This window comes from Pinus tabuliformis, chromosome 5_2 (assembly GCF_031772625.1).
Source record: "Pinus tabuliformis cultivar Carrire ecotype Pingquan chromosome 5_2, CPIR1, whole genome shotgun sequence".
Taxonomy (NCBI): domain Eukaryota; kingdom Viridiplantae; phylum Streptophyta; class Pinopsida; order Pinales; family Pinaceae; genus Pinus; species Pinus tabuliformis.
The window spans coordinates 669486245-669504619 of NC_142306.1; the positions used below are offsets into that span (position 1 = coordinate 669486245).

General features: G+C 36.4%; 1 protein-coding gene across 1 annotated transcript in view; it reads right to left on the reverse strand.

Annotated features, from left to right (window-relative positions):
• Positions 1–10730: 10730 nt before the first annotated feature.
• LOC149160853 (uncharacterized) overlaps positions 10731–18375 on the reverse strand; it is a 322505-nt gene continuing 314860 nt past the window's right edge. Inside the window, exons 9-10 of the mRNA XM_089436805.1 lie at positions 11596–11686; positions 10731–11325 (exon numbers count right to left, since the gene is read on the reverse strand). Of these exons, the coding sequence (XP_089292931.1) occupies positions 11597–11686 (90 nt within the window). The 3' untranslated portion in view covers positions 10731–11325; position 11596. The remainder of the gene's footprint in view (positions 11326–11595; positions 11687–18375) is intronic.

Consider the following 18375-nt stretch of genomic DNA (forward strand, 5'->3'; position numbering starts at 1 on the left):
GGATGAAAGGTGGAAAGAAAAATAATTTTTTTCACTTCACCAGGATCGTATCAAGAGGTGGTTTGACAAGAACTTTGTTGGGAAAAACAAATTTAGTGTCGGTGACTTAGTATTAAAGTGGGATAAAGCCCATGAGGATAAAGGAAAACACCCTAAGTTTCAGTCTCTGTGGATTGGGCCATTCATGGTGCAAAGAAAGCTTTTCCAACACACTTATCGTCTTCAATCACTTGATGATAAGATTGACTTTCTCCCTGTCAATGGCCAAGACTTATAACATTATTTTCAATGAATATTTGGGGTTGTACCCTACACAGGTACATAGTCTTTTCTTTTGTTGTTTGTTTGTTTGTTTGAGTTTTGTTTTGGTTTTTGTTATGTGAATAAGTGTTGTGCATGAACATGTTGTGGCTTCTAAGTATGTGTGTGGCCGAACTATAAAGAGTCTTGTGACACTTCAACATTTGGCTAGATTTCTGTCCATCTTCCTTGTGTTGGTTACATCTTTTGACCGATGAAGTTCCGACAAGAAAATACGATCTATCCATGAGGAGAGTTTTGGTCCAACCATGAACCCATGTTTAGTCTGAAAACCTCATGCCTACACTCGGTCTTTATGTTTTGGTGTTTTCAAGCTTATCCAATTAGTAGAAATGGAGAAGCGGAAAAACTTAAACGAGCAAACCTAAATCAGAGGTCTCTATATGCTTCATTGAAGGAACAATCTCACCTGCTCTCAATAAGTTGGGATCCCTCTTCTGCCCCAAAATAAATAAGTGTTGATGCACATTTCTCTTTAAAATAAATAAATAAAGATGAAAGAAGAGAAAGGCTTCCTGCACATAGAGGTGAAGCAAGAAACTCCGTTGAGGTATTGTCGATGCTCGCTGACAAAAGAGCAATGTTTGTGTTCTTGCGTGACTCCATCGGGGTACTATCGAGGCATGTTAGCAGTGGAGCAACCCCAGAGGTGAAAAATCATTCTCTTAAAATATTAAGCTCATGAGGTACACCACCCTTCTTGACTTGAAACATTGTGATTTTGCTAAATCTTATGTTGTGTTCAATCAAGAAGGTACATAGGGGACCATGTCTATTTGTGGGGTGAGTGGTAAGGCATAAGTAATCTACACGATGAATCAATACTCCCCGAAGAACCGAGGCCCTGCATAGAAAATGTTAACCAAGATAGAGAAGCTAGAGTTCAACCAATGTTTTGCTAAGTGTCGTAGTTACTGCAACACCTTCCAAAATTCCAGCTTACACTTAATTTCAGAGCCTTTCTTGGTCTTATACATTGTTGTCGCAAACACTATAACTTATTTCATGAGTTTCCTTGTAGTGTTTTGTTCCCCTTTGCATGTTGCATTAACTGTTGTCTTTTGGCCATGGTGGGTTGTCACGCAATGTTTACAAGCCTATTCTGATGGTTTCAAAGGTTTATCTTTGTGTATAGGAATTGTTCTATGTAAACATCTTTTTTGATAAATTCTTTCTGATTAATCACATCATGAGTTTTTGGTCGACGTTTCGAACCATCTAATGTGCTTCATCATCAGGACAAAGGTGAAAAAAATCAGTCAGTCAAAATGTTTAAATTGCAAGGATGCATCTGTTTCAGAGTTAGCTGTTAGGAAATAACTGTTATGAATTGGCCGTTAAAAAATTAGTTGAATAAATTTATTATTATTTTCTTATGTTTTATTTTAATTTATTAATATTTTTAATTAAAATAATATTGAATTCCAAATTAGTTAGATTAATTTAATAATATAATAAGAATTGAATATTTGTAAATATATAATTAAAAATAAGTTTAATATGATTATTATTAAAAATGAATAATATTCAACAATTATATTAAAAGATTGGATAATATTTTAATAGAGAGGTTAAAGAGGATATAAATTGCAATATAAAAATAAAAATAATCAATTATTAATTACTAAATTTTTTTTTATGAAAATAGGGTGGGGATCCAACTTCTACTTAAGTTCCAATCATCGTTCCTGTTAAAATTAATAGCACATTTTTTAATTTCAATGGCTTGTGAAACTTCCTATGATGGAAGTGATTATACATTACATCTAAAGCTGACTAGAGATAAATCATTTTGATGCCAAGTGATATGCTGAGTTATGCCAGTATGCAAATGTTTCTGAGTTATGACAAGGGGTTCCAGCTAGCGCGACTTGACAATTGGGGTGGAATTTGGGGCGTGCATGATCACCACTGGAAACAAGCCCATTAAACTTCAGATCTGGGATATGGCAAGACAAGAGTCGTTTCGATCAATTACAAGCTCGTACTAAAAAGGGGTAGCTAGAGTGTTTTTGGTTTACGACATCACAAGTATTTCCACTACAGTTACCTTCTGGGCTCTTGATTGAAATTCACCGTGGCATAAAGCCTAGAACCCCGATAGCTTGTGATCAAGCCTGTATTCCTGGCTGCGAAGGTTTCCCACGGTATTAAGGTTTGCAAAAAACTACCACAATAAACGTTTGACCATTGCAAAGTTTTGATTATATACGGGTTTACAGTAGTGAATTTAAATGTTTAGCCAGCAGAAAGTTTTGGTTATATAGTGGTGAAATTGTTCAAATGCGCAAGTTTATGGTTATATGGTGGTACATATTCCTATGCTTTGTTTAGAGAACTTTCAGGGATCTCTTGAATAAAAAGGGTCATGGAAACAAACTACCATAGAACATCTTTGCCTTACTGTTTCAAACATAGGTGATGCTACTGCATTTAGTAGAAAGAAGAGGATGAGAGTTCCTTTCACAATATGATGAGAAAAGATCGAAGAAACCAATGGTGATTCAGGCGCTAACATATGTAGTGAAACTACGTGATTTACCATTTTGTACATTATGCATACGACTAATAAAAGTAGAGAGTTTAGATTCTTGTGAAAATCATTGACGTGGACAAATGGAGACATATTTTTTATGTACTTATTTTCTTCCCAATTTAGTCATCTCATATTTTGAATCATTATAGTTTTGCCTTAATTTATTGATATTGGTGCTCCTATTGCGTGGCTACCTCAAAAGAAATAAAAGCAATGAAGTTACAAATTGTTCAAAACCCTAGTAGATAGTATGAAGTTCTATAAACAACATAACATTTATATTGATGGACACCATGCAAATAAAACCTAATAAACCCCATTGCCATTAATGTCAAAGGGGAAGGTAAGCGAAGGACAAAAGGGAGATCAAAGTGTCGCTATCAATGCCAAGGGGAGAGTGTTGACATTGTTGTCATTGATGACAAAAGAGCAACAACAGGGTCTGTTTAATGGTTGTGAGCAATAAGGTATAACAGAGAATGTTGCTTATATTTTTGATATTGAGGTATGCTTGTGACTTGTTATGTGTGTGATGGCAAGGTATGTTGCAGAGGCTATGTTGAATGTATGCTTGATATGTCATGTTGACCAGAGGTGAATGAACTTGTTGTTAGAGGTTGCTTACTTATGTTGTTATGCTTGTTGTTATGCCTGCTTATGTTGATACTTACGTTGTAAAAGGAGTTGTTGCAAGTGATGTAATACTTATTGGATGCATAAGCTCATGTTATGATGTTGATACTTGATGCATTGTACTTGTTGAGAAATGTTTACATAGATGGTGAAAAAGGTGTTGCAAGCAAGGCAATGTGAATGCAGGACATTGTTGTGATGTAAGGCAAATGAACAACATTGGAGCAACAAGTGTGGTCACCATATGTGTGTGAGAAGGTGATGTTGACAGAGATATGTCGTTTGTTGATAACAGGGCAAAGGAACATCAAAGTATGATGGCACATTTAATGTATTTAAAGTTGAGAAAGGTATTAGTGATGCCATGCTTGTGTTGATGCAAGTATTGTTATGCTTTGAAGATGAAGGAGAACAACTTGTTAGAGCTTGCTTTCATATGTTGTTATTTCATGTTGAGCTAATTGCATGTTGATGATGTTGCATATATTGTTATGGCAAAGGAGCAACAAAGTAGGATGACAAAGGGTGTCATTGATGGCATGGTTGTCTTGGAGTTCTTATGTTACACATCCTTGTTGGTTACATATGTTTGTTGATTGTTAATGATAGAATGTTACAGATATTGTTGTGATGCAAGGCAAAGACATGATGCAAAGCAAATGAAAAGGTATAAAGAAAAGGCAAAGGAAAAGGCATGAAGAATGTTGTTATGCTTGTGATGTTGTGATGTTATAGTTGTTGATGTATTGCTAATGTATATTGCAAAGGTTATGGTTGCTATGCTTATTCATTTAATCATTACAAGTGGTTGAAAATAATACTTGATGAAGCATTTATTTTATTTAAATATTCAAAATCTCAAAAGGTGTGAAATGAATGAGTGGAATGCAAAGAGACAAGCCTTTTCACTTCATATTCATGTTTGGAATACCAACAACCATCAAAGTTTGTTTATAAAAATGTGTGAGGTTGAAATGCTAAACGGTTAGAGTTAGAGAAGGTGTGAGTTGATTGAGTTTTTGTTCATGAGTTACTTGACACATATGAAGAAGATGTGAATCAGATTTGAAGAGGAGAAGAGACAGAGACAAAGATGGAGGTATGTAGAGTTATAAACCAGGTACACTAACATATTCTTTCTTGTATGTAGCAAGAGATAGTAGTCTCCTTTCAAGTGGTAGCTTGATAAAGAATAAGCTAGATCCTGTTGAGGTAGGAGCCTCTTATGGGTTGTAGCCTGCAAAAAATTGATAGGAGTTGGAACTTTCTTGCAAGTTGAAGCTTGCGGAATTGAAGTAGTAGTCTCCTGTAGGTTGAAGCCTACATAAAATCAAATGTAATAAGGGGGTAAGAGCTTGCCTTGCATCACAACAATAACAAATTCATGGTTTTCTCCCTTTATGGGTTTCCACTTATATCTGGTGTCCATGTTGAAGAAAGTATAACTAGGTTCGGTCTTCATAATGATTTGATCTTTGAAAATGATGTAATAAAAGAAAATAAATTTATTTTGTATGCCTTGTTGCATGGGTTTCATGAGCAAGAAGTGTCATAGGTCAAAGACTTCTTCTTGATGTCTTTAGGATTTATTAATAATGTCAAAGAGTCAAGTCATGTATGAAGCAACTCTTCTTGAGCCTATATTTAATGTATACTAGTCTACAAAATGTGTAGAATCCCTCCAAAGACCAAGCACAATCCTCCAGCTACAAGCACAAAGAAGTCTGCAAGAAAAACGAGAAGGAGATCATCATGTCGGCCTCAAAATTAATTAAATAGCAAAAATGGCAGTCATGTCGGCTTAGAGAAATAGACACAATAGTTCATAAAGTCAAGTCGGCTTATTTTGGGAGGACAAACCACTATAAATACCCGTCTAGGGTCTGCGCAAAAGACAGTAGAGAACTCACATTTTCTCTCTGAAATTTCGGATGGGTAATAGGAGCATAGATCCGCATCACAAGAGGACATACCTCTACTCTTCGGATGGGTATAAGGTGCAGGCAACTTCGGGTAAGGATCTCTGTGGTTCGGATGGGCACCACAGAGATTACATTTCGACCTCATCACTGTCTCGGCATAATTATTATGGTCTCGAAATCCTACAGTTTCAATGGAGAGGATCATGATGATCCCACAATAGCACATATTTGTTATACCCTCTCGGCATACTCACAGTCACAGCTGTAATGATATCAGTGCACACTCTGTCTTGACATTCCAGATAGACGCAACATATGATGACTTATATCTCAGTCGTATACTTGGTGATCACTGTATCATTAAATATAGTCACAGTCTTGATATATTCGTGATAAGGAAGGATCTCTGTGATACGTTCTCATACACAGTCTTGATCCTGGCATAGATGTAATCATGGTAGTTATAGGATCATGATTTTGATCTCGATATAACTCTCATATGTCTCAATGGTATAGCAATGATCTCGGTGCAACAAGGTGCAGGAAAGATGCAATAGTAAATGATCTCGGTGGTACTGTTGTGAAGGTCTCAGTGTTGCAACAATGGTGACCTCAATGAAGGTACATCAATGATGATCTCGGTGAAGGAGCAACAAGGATGATCTCAGTGAAGGTGCAACAGTAGTGTGATGACATAAGTATAGCAACAGTGATGATGATGATCTTAGCAGTGACAGAGAAAGGGATTGATGTCTTGGTCTTGGAGTGGCAGAATAGGTCAAGGGTCATGGTCTTGGTATTCGTCAATTGGAATCTCTATAAGAAGAATTTTGTGTGGGTTTTCCTCTCCAAGAGGGAGAGGTTTTGGCCCTGGCAGAAAGCCAAATATCTTGTGTTCTTGTCTCTTTGTTTTTGATAAAGCCAAATATCTTGTGTTCTTGTCTCTTTGTTTTTGATAAAGCCAATTATCTTGTGTTCTCGTCTCTTTGTTTTTTATAGCAGTTTGATGAAGTAATCACACACACTAATAATAATAAGAAGATCAAGCTAAGAAAAATTGCAAAAGAACTTCATAGATTTTTATCATGCTAAGAAGAATCACTTTAATTCTGATTCCTCTAGATTCTTCAACAGTGCATGTGTGTTGTTTTTATATGTTGAGTTGATGTTATGGTTTACATATTGCATGTTGCTCACAATTTAAATCTATTGTTCATAAGATGTTAAGCTACTGATTTAATAATTTAGTTAACCAATGAAAATATTAAAAAGAAAAATTAAAGGTGTCCATGAATGCACTAAACTGATTCACTAACCCCCCCCTCAGTTTAGTCAAGTTTCCAACATCTTCCACTCCTCTTCATATTCAATTGTTTTTTTGAGCATCATTGTCACTTACATGCTACATGCACACTAACAATCACAAACTTTTCCTACAACATAACAATGAGCTTCTCTTACAAAGCATTAGCAAACATCTTCTCTGTTCACCAGTAGTATTCATAGGTTATGGCAAATTCATAGGTACATTTTTTACTTAAAAATTAATAAATAATAGTTATTACTTGTTTACTTTTTTATTTTTTACTCCAGCATTAAATGAATTGTTCAAACCTTTTAATAATTCTAGACAAACCACACTTCATCCAATCATTGAAATTAGGCCAACTCCTAATATTGTTCTTGAATCAATTTAAAACATAGTTGCCAATACCAGGAATGTGAAGAAACCCTTGTTAGTCAAGAAGGTCACCCAAAACAAGAGGAAAGTGACAATGACTGATAATAATGGTTATGCAACTTTTGTAGTCATATATGTTAGGATATTTAGAAACTTAAGAGTTAAAATCAACTTGGTCTAATGTGTCTTTTAGGTAAAAGTGTCTTTCTTTAGCTTGCATTAGTTGCATTGTAAACCATGTTGAGAAATCTAAAGGGCAATAAATAGGATGATTTATCTTCTATGATAATTGTTTGTGATGTCTTTTTAGTTTTTCTTACTTATTAGCTTCTTTACTTGTTATTATGTTTATATATCATTAAACAACTACCAAAAATAAGAATAACAATATTATACAAGAACACATAATGTAGGCTGCAAGCCAGGGCCAAAACCTCTCCACTTGAGAGGAAAACCTGCAAATCTCCTCTTCTTATAGATTCTTCAATTGACGAATTCCAAGACCTCTAGACTAAGATACCATCTAAGACCAAGTCCAACCCTTTCGGATGATGTGCTTCCTTTTTCCAAGTCAAACCTAGTAAAATCTCTTCCAATAGCACAACTTCTACCTCTACCTTCTAAATTTCGATCTCTACTACAGATCTAAAATTTTTGCCCCCCCAATAACTGCTTCTGCTTCCACATGTGTGAGAAAAAATAGCCTTCCTAGGCCTCCCATCAACTTCACTTGCCTTGCTTCCTTGTCTAGGGCTAGAAGGTGATCTATTGAGCCCTTCTTCCAACAATTTGATCATCTTCCAGTAAATAGAGAATTTTGACCTTGAAGCTGCAAACCCTAGCTTCCTTCTTCGCACGCGTGAGAGAATTAGCCCATAAACAAATCTTCTTCGTCCTCTTCCTTCTTCGCACATGTAAGAGAGAATTAGCCTAGAAACAAATCTTCTTCATCCTTTTCCTTCTTCACTTAAATGATGAGTGATGAATGTGTTCCAAGGAAGTCCAGTTCCCTCATTTCTATAGGTTTTTAAGGTGGACATGGCTCCTCAAAATATGTCGACTTGGTCTTTAAGAGTATTTTGACACTCCTAATGACAAATAATTTTCTTTAAAAGTTACAATGCGCCCGATGGGGTCTTCAACTTCTGACAATGACTCTTTAACTTTTTGACCTAGGACAAACCTTAGAAGCACTCAATGGGTGCTTCAACTCTAAAATAAAAGACCTTGAACATGAAACCCATGCTCCAAAAATAATAATAATAATAATTTTCTTTCATTTTACAATATACAAGAATAACAAATACATTTCATATTTATGAAGATTGAACCTAGTTACACATTTTTCAATAATCCAAAGGTCACAATATAATCTAGACATAGAGTGATATGGCAACTCATATTCTCCTCAATACTAATTGTTATTGATCTATGACTTAAGACGCAATTGGCCCATGATTTCTATCTAAAAGAGCATTGAGGATCATCACTAATGATTAATTGTGACAAACTCTCTTATGTACAATTTTTCTTTTGCATTTTTGAAAGTGCTTCAAGTGGCCACGTTGGTTGGGGTCGTGGACTGTTTCCCTCTTAGAGAGTTTTAACCACATAAAAATACTAGTGTGAGATCTTTGATTTGGTTGTGTTAGTGGCTGTTTAAAGTGTCCATCCTCTTTGGAATATCATATTTTTCCAATCAATGTAGATATCATACTAGTATTTTTATGTAGTTAAAATCCTCTAAGGGGGAAATAGTCCATGACTCTAGCCAACAAGGGCACTTGAAGCAATTTTATTAGCACAAGGAAATTTGTATATAACATAGTTTTTCTCAATTGATCATCAATGATCAGTCAAATGTTAAGCTACATATCAATAGTTTCGAGGAGAATGTGATTCATTGAATCACTCTATGTCTAAAACATATCATGATCATAGAATTTCAAAGCAACTAATGCATACTAAAGAAACATACTAAGAAACTCATTTTTACTTAAAGACAAATTAGACTAAATTGATCTTAATTAACTCCGAAATGTTTAAATATTGCAACATTCCTCCTTAAGAACAACTTGGGATTACATTGAAGGATTCACAAAGGTGATACTATTGGAAAATGAAGGAGATATTAAAACCTATAATATATTTAAGGGTAGCCATATTGGAGTTTGTCATTATCTATTGGCTATTCTAGGTAATGGAGTAAAAGCATGCATCTGCTTATTGGGAAAAACAATAGAAATGATTAAACTTCACATGGCTTCCATAGGTGGTACTATTGTAAAGGTAGGGGAGAATATATTATCTAAATTTAGAACACTTTTAGGCTCAATGGAGTCCTCTGAAGCAACAACAAATGACCATGATCAAGTTGATTCAAAAGGGGGTTCTAGTGATACTATTTAAAGTAAGAACATTGTTATTGAAATGAGAGGCTCATTCGACAACCTAATATGAGTGATGTGTAATTTTGTCCATTCTTAGTGTGGAGTTGACACGTGCGCCTCTTAAAATGAAAATAAAATATTCTCTAAATAGAAAAACAATGTGGGCTATAAATTTTTTTTTTTTAATATGCTATGCATGTTTAATTAGTTATCCATATGACATAATATGATTTCATGTAAAGTAATTAGAAGTAAAAAAATGTGAATAAGATATTTAAACGCTATAATTTCAAAAATATTTAAACATGGAGTTTAAAGTAAATTATTTGAAGATCATTGGTTGTTAACTAATTTATGTGGATATCAACTTCATATATATCTATATATAGAAAAAAATGTTAAAAAAAATATTCAATGTGAATTATCAATAAAATATTTTAATATAAATTAATATTAACCTACACTAAAAAAAAATATTAATAAAAAAATATGTAAATTTTAGCATTTTAAAGTGGTGCAGCGCATGGGGTGCACGGTGTAATGGTAGGGGCGGATGGCTGTAGCACCCCCCACCCAGGTTCGAGTCCTGCTGCGGCAGGTGTATGATGTTGTATGTTGGAAAATGTAAAGGTCCCGCACTAGCTTACAAAAAAAAAAAAAAAGTGGTGCACCTATATTGCCCTGAAAATTTGGAGAGTGCGCTCAAACCATCCTCCCTATGATCCATCCCTAAAGTCAATGCAACATTTTTCCTGCGATCTTAGCTTTTTGGAGAGTGCGCTCAAACCATCCTCCCTATGATCCATCCCTAAAGTCAATGCAACATTTTTCCTGCGATATTAGCTTTTCCGTTCTTGCTTTTTAAATTACAAAAATATTTGAATTGTAGGATAATAACCACATTAACGGAAATCCCCCGATTTGTCCAATTGATGCTTGTAAAACGAGGAAACATTTTACTCTTTGCAAGTCGTTTGCTGGAGTAGATTAAGGAAATCGAAGAAACATAGCCATCAACCAGGTTTTGATGTTCATGCAAGTTTGGTTGATAGGCAAATGCTGGGATGTGAGATTAAACTATATATTCTGTAAGATCTTCTAGCTGATATTTCAATAAACAACAGTCATATTAGATGCTTCTAGTTTTGACTTTCACAAAGGTCACTCACTTTAACCTGCTGGAAGAAAACATAGTATTTATAACTGCATTCATTTTCCATATATTTTATTAGTATGAAAGAATTGCAAACTTTACAAAGATACCAATCCTACAATCACAATTTAAAAATGAAAACAATGGTTTAGGAACGCAAAACCATTTCTGCGGGAAAAGGAATGCGATACACTCAAATCACTACCCAAAATAATTTGGGTTCTGAATCAAATTTACAAACTAAACACCAGAAACCCCCAGGTCAAGTTCTTTGAGTGGATATACACGGATCCTGACCCAAACTTACAAAAAACCAGTAATCATAATGAACACCACAAACCACCACTTCAAGCTACTTGAGTGAGTATAGTAACATATATTGACGGAGCTCATAATTACTATCTCGTGTGATCACATAAAACTACAGAGACAACATTGACTTAACCTGAATCATTAGGTGAAGAATAAATGAACATTCCGCAAAGGATTCTACCTCAACCCTCCATCTGGAGCAGGTGGCGTCTATGAGCACCATTATAAAAGATAAATCCAAGCAATTTCATCCATTTAACATTTTGATGATCCTGTTCAAAAACTACTTTTAAGATCTAATCCATGTCGTGGACCAGCTCTGCATTACAAGGCTTAAGCCTATGATAAATAAGGTCTTCTATTAATAATCAGATTACCTGCATTCAAACTTGAAAGTCACAGTTCTAATCTTCTTTCGTAATTTGTTATAATAAACTTGATAACTGATGTACACACCGTTCTAATGCTAGACTATATAAAAATGAGAAACTAAGTCGCATATGTGATTAAAGTATTTTTCAATTAAAAAAAAAGTGATGTGTTAAACCCATAAGGTTGCAGTGCAGGCATAGTTTGAGATATGACTAGTCCATCCCACAACACAATTAACATGAATCCATAAAATGTGTAAAAAGCTCTATACTTACATCACAAAATAGTGTAAGCCTTCACAACTTTGGACGTGTCACAGACAATAAGATTTTCTGAATCGCGTGAAGTGGTGCACAACCAATTTACCTGCTTAAAATGTAAAAAAAGTTAAAACATTGAAATAAATCATAGAGAGAAAACATAAAACGATATTATCTTTAAAGCATATGAGAATCGATCTTAGAACAAACCATATCCAGCATGGTGCAGGGCTATGTTCATGAATGCCAAATAAGCGTTCATTTGCAATTCTTAGAATGAAAAATCAATACAGCAACCTAAAGTAAGAGACCTTGCATAAACATAAGGAATGGGCCAAGAAGAGCAGTAAAGTTGTTGTAGAGAGAATTTAGATTTCATTATCCGATAGTTAAGACGGCTGTAGCCAAATTTCGTAGGATGATTTTTATCATCACACATGCAGACAACGTTGGTTTGTCTGCTTCTCTTGGGAGGTGATAATTTCTCAGTTTTACAGTGGTTATCTGGCTATGCCCTTGTGTAAAGTCATTATAGACATTGAAATCATGATTTGTTTAATGCTATGATAGCAACACTCTGTTTCGGTAGAATCAACTGCTAGAAAAGTATTGGAAGCTACAGGATTGTTTGGAAATCACCTGTAAGATTAGCCTAGGTGGAAAACAAATTACATAATGGACGTAGCATCAACTGTTTCCTACCTATTATCTGGGATAGGTGACACACGGAGGAGAGGTCATCTCCAAGGATGGCACACGTGACCCTCACAGGCTGCCAACTGGTGCAGACAATACAGGCATTAAAAGCCACAACATGCGTATCATTCAGAGAAATGATAATCTTATGCATCCTGGTCCTGACGATTGAAGATTTACCCTACCGCTGGAAGAGAGGTTCAACTACCCCTGTAATCATCTTCTTTCCAGGTTTCTCACATCCTCCTAATTCTGGGCAGATTGTATCTCACCGTGAAAGGATTTGGCTTGCAAGACTTAAAGGTAACCTTCCTACATCTCCTGGTTTTCAATCTGCTTCTCCAGTTCGTTTGGTCTCTGGGATTATCAAGCCTCTGTGTAGCTATTTCCCTCCAAAGCCCGCTTGCCCCTTATCATGTCTGCATTCCTCTGAAGAGCCTTCCGTTTGAAGCCTCTGCATAGTGCATACCTCCAGGACTATGACTGCTCCTACCCATATGCATAGTTGTATTCCCATTCTGGTCTAGGAAAGCCCTGAGTTGCAGAATGCCCATAATCTTGAGGAGTATGGGGCCCAGAATTGAGAGCAACGTTCAGAACCCCCCCAGTCCAGGCAGAATCATTGGCACCTACAGGATGGTAGGACAACTCAGAAAGCACAAGGCCCTTATTGAGCTGGAAAGTGAGGACCTCACTGATGAAGAGGCAGATGATGGCTCCTTTGAGAGAGGTATCCCTCCTCTCGTCAAGGAATACAAGAAGCACAAAATCTCTGGTTTATCAGGCTGGATGAAAGCTTGGGCTGATTACAAAGGCAAGCAAAACAATAATCCCCTCATCTCTAATTTCCCTACGGAGGACCCCATGAATACAAGAGGCAGAAGAACTCTCTTCAGGAACACGTTAGGCATCAAATGGTATATCCATTCCTTTGATGCCTTAAGCTTGGATGCCCAAAGGCATTTCAGAGAGCCTTTCACAGACCTCATGGGTTAACTAGAAAGAACCATCGCAACACTCTTCAAGGATATTTTCAAGCAAAATCAGGAGCTAGTACAGATTAAGTGTTGCTGCTCAAAATGATACAAGACAAAAATAGCCCTGGACCTGCAACCAAGGCTAAAAATGAATATTAGCTTAAGGTCTTCTTGTTTTATTTTCAGTTTTATAGACCCATCTTTCGGGCAGGAGTGTTTCTCTGATTCCTTCGAAGAATCTTAGCTCTTATATGTTGTTAAGCTCGTTACTGCACTTCTGTTTTATAGTTATTTTCAGGACTCTATCCTTGAGAATATATAGTCCTGTTTCATACAGTGGAGGTTCTCAAGACCACTTTCACATCTTGTCTACTCAGGCATTTTGCAAATTTTTCTAATTTTACCTCAAAATGTATTTAAAAAAAAACTGTCCTATCTATTGACTTCTGGGAATAGTGCTATTGCAAATTACTTTGAACAAAACCTTGCATTAGGTTTCTCCTTATCGCACCAACAGCAATGAAAATAAAATAGGTGCCATACCTTGTTTATGTTGGTTTCAAGAACTTATTTTTGCATAACTCCTATAAATAGCTAGAGAGGCATGGTGGCTGCAAATAAACATTTGTGCCTCTTTTGCATCCAAAATATTGCAGGTGATACAAGAAATTTTGCCAATGTCTTTGAGTGCATTATTTAAAGGATGCATGCAACAAGGAGTCCAACATAGATACTTATACCTACTTGAATTATTAACCCCTATGGCAACAGTGATGAAGGATTGCCACTGTCAGCTTAACAATTTTCCTCCTGCTGTTTAGAGGAATTTCACCACAAGGCAGGCTTCCTTGTATTCACTTATAAGGATATTCTATTTAGAGGGCTTAGGGTGATATGAATGGCCTAGGCAAAGATACCTTAAAGCTAAAATAGGCTCAAATCCTTATGAAGGAACAAGTATTCTAACCCTAAACTAGCTAAGCACTACTACAAGTTAGGGTTTATTGATATGCAATGATAAGGAGTATCTAGACATGTAGAAGTCAAAGAAAGGATTCCCTCAATGATTAAAGTCAACAAAGGAATAGGGAATCCTTTCAAAGTTGAAGCTTGGCTAGGAACTAGAGTTTTAATAATACAAAGGAGCTTGGAAAAGATGACATCAGCCCTAATTAGGGAGGTTTCACCACAATTAATGCTAGATTTTGCATTTAAAAGGTTTATGAAGGAAAACCTTGGAATTTCATCCACAAGCATCCACCCAAACTCAACTCTATGAAAATCAGCCCTAGAAAGGCCCTAGCGGCTTGCCTTAAAAGCCTAGGAGAAGTCAGAAAAGAAAAATATTTAGATTTTGATAGTTTTTGATCAACACAACCCTAGTCAATGCCTAACCCTACTTGGGCTAATTGAGTTTTAGGGAAAAAGGTTTATGAAGGAAAACCGTGGAATTTCATCCACAAGCATCCACCCAAACTCAACTCTATGAAAATCAGCCCTAGAAAAGCCCTAGCGGCTTGCCTTAAAAGCCCAGGAGAAGTCAGAAAAGAAAAATATTTAGATTTTGATAGTTTTTGATCAACACAACCCTAGTCAATGCCTAACCCTACTTGGGCTAATTGAGTTTTAGGGAAAAATTTAAAGGAAGATGAAAAATGATTCGAGTAATAGGAGAAAACTAATTTTCCTCTTGTAAAACTCTAGCTATCTTTTTCGCGAGGGAAGAGATTAAATATAAAGGATGCACCTTATTACCCACCAAAAGTGAGTATCCCTAGTGTTGAAGTTGTAACTAGGTTTGGTCTTTATAATATAAATTTATCATTGATGTATTTATTTATTATATTTATATTTTTGTCAAAGCATGTTCTTCATGCTTAGAGAGTGAAAAAGAGTTGAAAAGTATTTATTATGAGTCAAAAGAAAATGTATTTGAGTCATGTCCCACTTCGACATTTGTAAGAAAAACGAATTTGAATTTTATGTTGAGTCATTAGTCCACAAGTTAACCAATTCGCATCTCCTTGGACAAGTCAACGTAGTCCTCCAAGAGACACCTATTCAACCCTCTTGGACAGCTCTATATAAGAAGCAGTTCAACCTACTTGACACACATTCATAACACAAGCAAGAAGCACATCTGAATCTAGCAAAGGAGAAGAGAAAGCTTAGTCAAAGGAGAGAGAAGATGAAGTCAAAACAAGAAGAATATTCTGTTATTTCACTGAATCCTTGACTTACTATAGTTCGCACATATGAGAGGTTTGTTTTCTGTCGAAGAAGGCCAAACTTTCTAAGGTAAGCACAGGCTGAATTTCGGCCCCTTGTTGCATGTCTAAATTTCAGAACTTTGACCAGAATTGGAGCAACTTGACCAGCGTTGACTTTGACTTTGGAGGTGACTTCGAGGGTTGGACTTGGTATCTTGGTGGCAGTTTGGTCTTGGTCTTCGTCTTGGATATCTCTCATTTTGATCTGATTCTATAAGAGAAGGATTTTTGGGTTTTCTCCTTGTAGGTTTTGCCCTATCTAGCAGCCTACTTTTGGTGTCATTTGTCTCTTTGTGATCTTTATATTTTCCTGGAATATTGAACATTTGTATAATTGTTTGATAAAGAAAACATAAGTAATAAGAAGACATCTAACATTTACAAGTAATTATCAAGAAGAGAAATCAGGTGTTAGACTTCACTACACTTGGTTTTTCAACATGGTATTAGAGCTAAGGTGAAGGAAGGAAGCTTGAAGATCACAACTTGTTGACATACTTGTAGACACCTTTGTAGTAATTATCTCTCACTACCAAAGCTAGGGAAAGAAGCTTGAAAGATCATTCTCTTGAAGACATCATTATAGCAGCTCTCACTCACTTAAAGACATCCTTGAAGATATTATTTTAGCAGCTTTCTCTCACACTTTCAAGTAAGTATTCTTCTACTCTATATATCTAATACTCCCAATCAAATGGCATCTGTCTGCAAGGAAGACAACAAACTTGATGGAGCATCCAACTTCAAAGGTTGGAAGAAGAGGATTGATTTAGTCCTTAAAGAAAATGAAGTCATTCCGTTCGTTGAGGGCAATGTTTTGTTGGAAATACTAACAGGGGGGGTGAATCAGTATTCCTTTTCAATTGTTATTTTTACCAGTTAAATCATTTATATTTAGAACACAAAATGAACAATAGGAATAAATGCTTTTATTAATATAATCTTTACAATAAATCAAGTACAATGTATATAGGGCTCCAACCTATTGCCAAGCACCAACTTGGACTTTTTGTGAGGCTCCAACCTCTAGGGCACCAACCCTGTCTTGTCAAGGCACCAACCTTGGATTTAGGAGCACCAACCCCAAGGGCTCCCACCCTTTCTTGTCAAGGCACCAACCTTGGATTTAGGAGCACCAACTCCAAGGACACCAATCCTTCCAATTCTGAGGCACCAACCCCAAGGGCTTCGACCCTATCTTGTCAAGGCACCAACCTTGGATTTAGGAGCACCAACTCCAAGGACACCAATCCTTCCAATTTTGAGGCACCAACCCCAAGGGCTCCAACCCTCTACTATATATTGTCTAGATATGTTTGGTAGTAATTCTCTACTCCCAAAATCTTCTTCACTGAGTTCTGTCAATCTACAACTTCATTGTAGTCTCCATGCTACATCATCAATGACAACCTGTCTTCATATGAAGGAGTCTTCACAACTCTTCATATTACCCACACAGAGTCTGCAAAGTTACCTCATGATGATTTCAAATAGCCATCATGATCTCCAATAATGTCTCCAAGATCTGCTGATGCTTTTCAACAAGATATCTTTGATAAGTTGCGCTAAGCCTCAATGTCTGCACAAAAAACAATTCTCTGTTTCAACCCGTTGTTCTATTTGCCGCGGTAAGTGCTTTAGGAGTGACTGCTTCTCACTGTTCTTAGTGTCACGATATCTTACTTCCAAGGATCATACTCACAAATACTTCAATACTGGTGTAGTCTATTGCTCCCTTCAAACGATGGTAGATCAAACCTTATTTCGCTTCACTGAATTGTTCTTGGAGTTACGATTTGTAGTTCTTCTGCTAATTCATCACAGGTTCAAGGCTTTTTAAAATTAACCCATTCAGCAAAGTCGCTTGACCTTCGGCTTCCTTCTTTCTCGTTTGATCTTCAGCTTCCTCTGTTCCTTCAAGTTCACTTGACCTTTGGGTTCCTTTATACTGTTCCTTCGGCTTCCTCTGTCTCTTCAAGTTCACGAGTTGTGAACTTCTTTATGCTCTATTTTTCTGCCCGAGATAGATGCTCAGAACTGAAGCGTTTTAACTCGTTTTTATACGATGTTCGCCAATACTCAAAAGACACGTTCATTTGGAAGAGAGGTTGACTTATGATGTCACATATTAAAATTATATCAGAGAGGCCCTTTTTTTTTTAATATTCATCCAATAGACTTATTATTTACGGAAATCACATAGGAGAGGCTATACCCACATGGAGGTCCCACATCCATGTCATCACCTTAATTGCAATCGCAACTTCATGAAAAATCGGAGTTATTCCTTTAATCCTGCAATCGCAACTTTTGGAGGTTTGCACATAACATAGCCAATTCCCCTACTGCCGACAGAGCGAATGCGATATGATATTAAACAGTTGTTAATAAATCCATCGGTTCCACAACCTTATCGCAATCGACGGTTTGACATCCCTTAGAAACTAGCGATACTGCGGATGCGATATTGTATAAAGTCATGTTATAATGGTGCAGCGGGTCCGTAATAATATTGCGATCGGAGGTTTTACCGTGTCAACCCTATAAGACTTGCGATATGGCGGATGCGATGTTATATTAGGGCTGTTACTATAACCTGTTCGGGTCCCGATGTATTATCGCAATCGCAGTTTTAGTGTGACATTGACTTCCGACGAGGCGGACGCGATATTACATTAGGGCGTGTTCTATTGGAGCAATCAGGTCCGCAGCTCAAATCGCAATCGGGGAATTCGAGTGGTAATAGATAATAAAGCTGCCGATATAATTCCTCCGATATAAATTCTCTGATGCGGTGTTATTACATGGTTTTATTCTTGGGTTCTTGCTCTTGTGACTTCTCTTCACTCTTC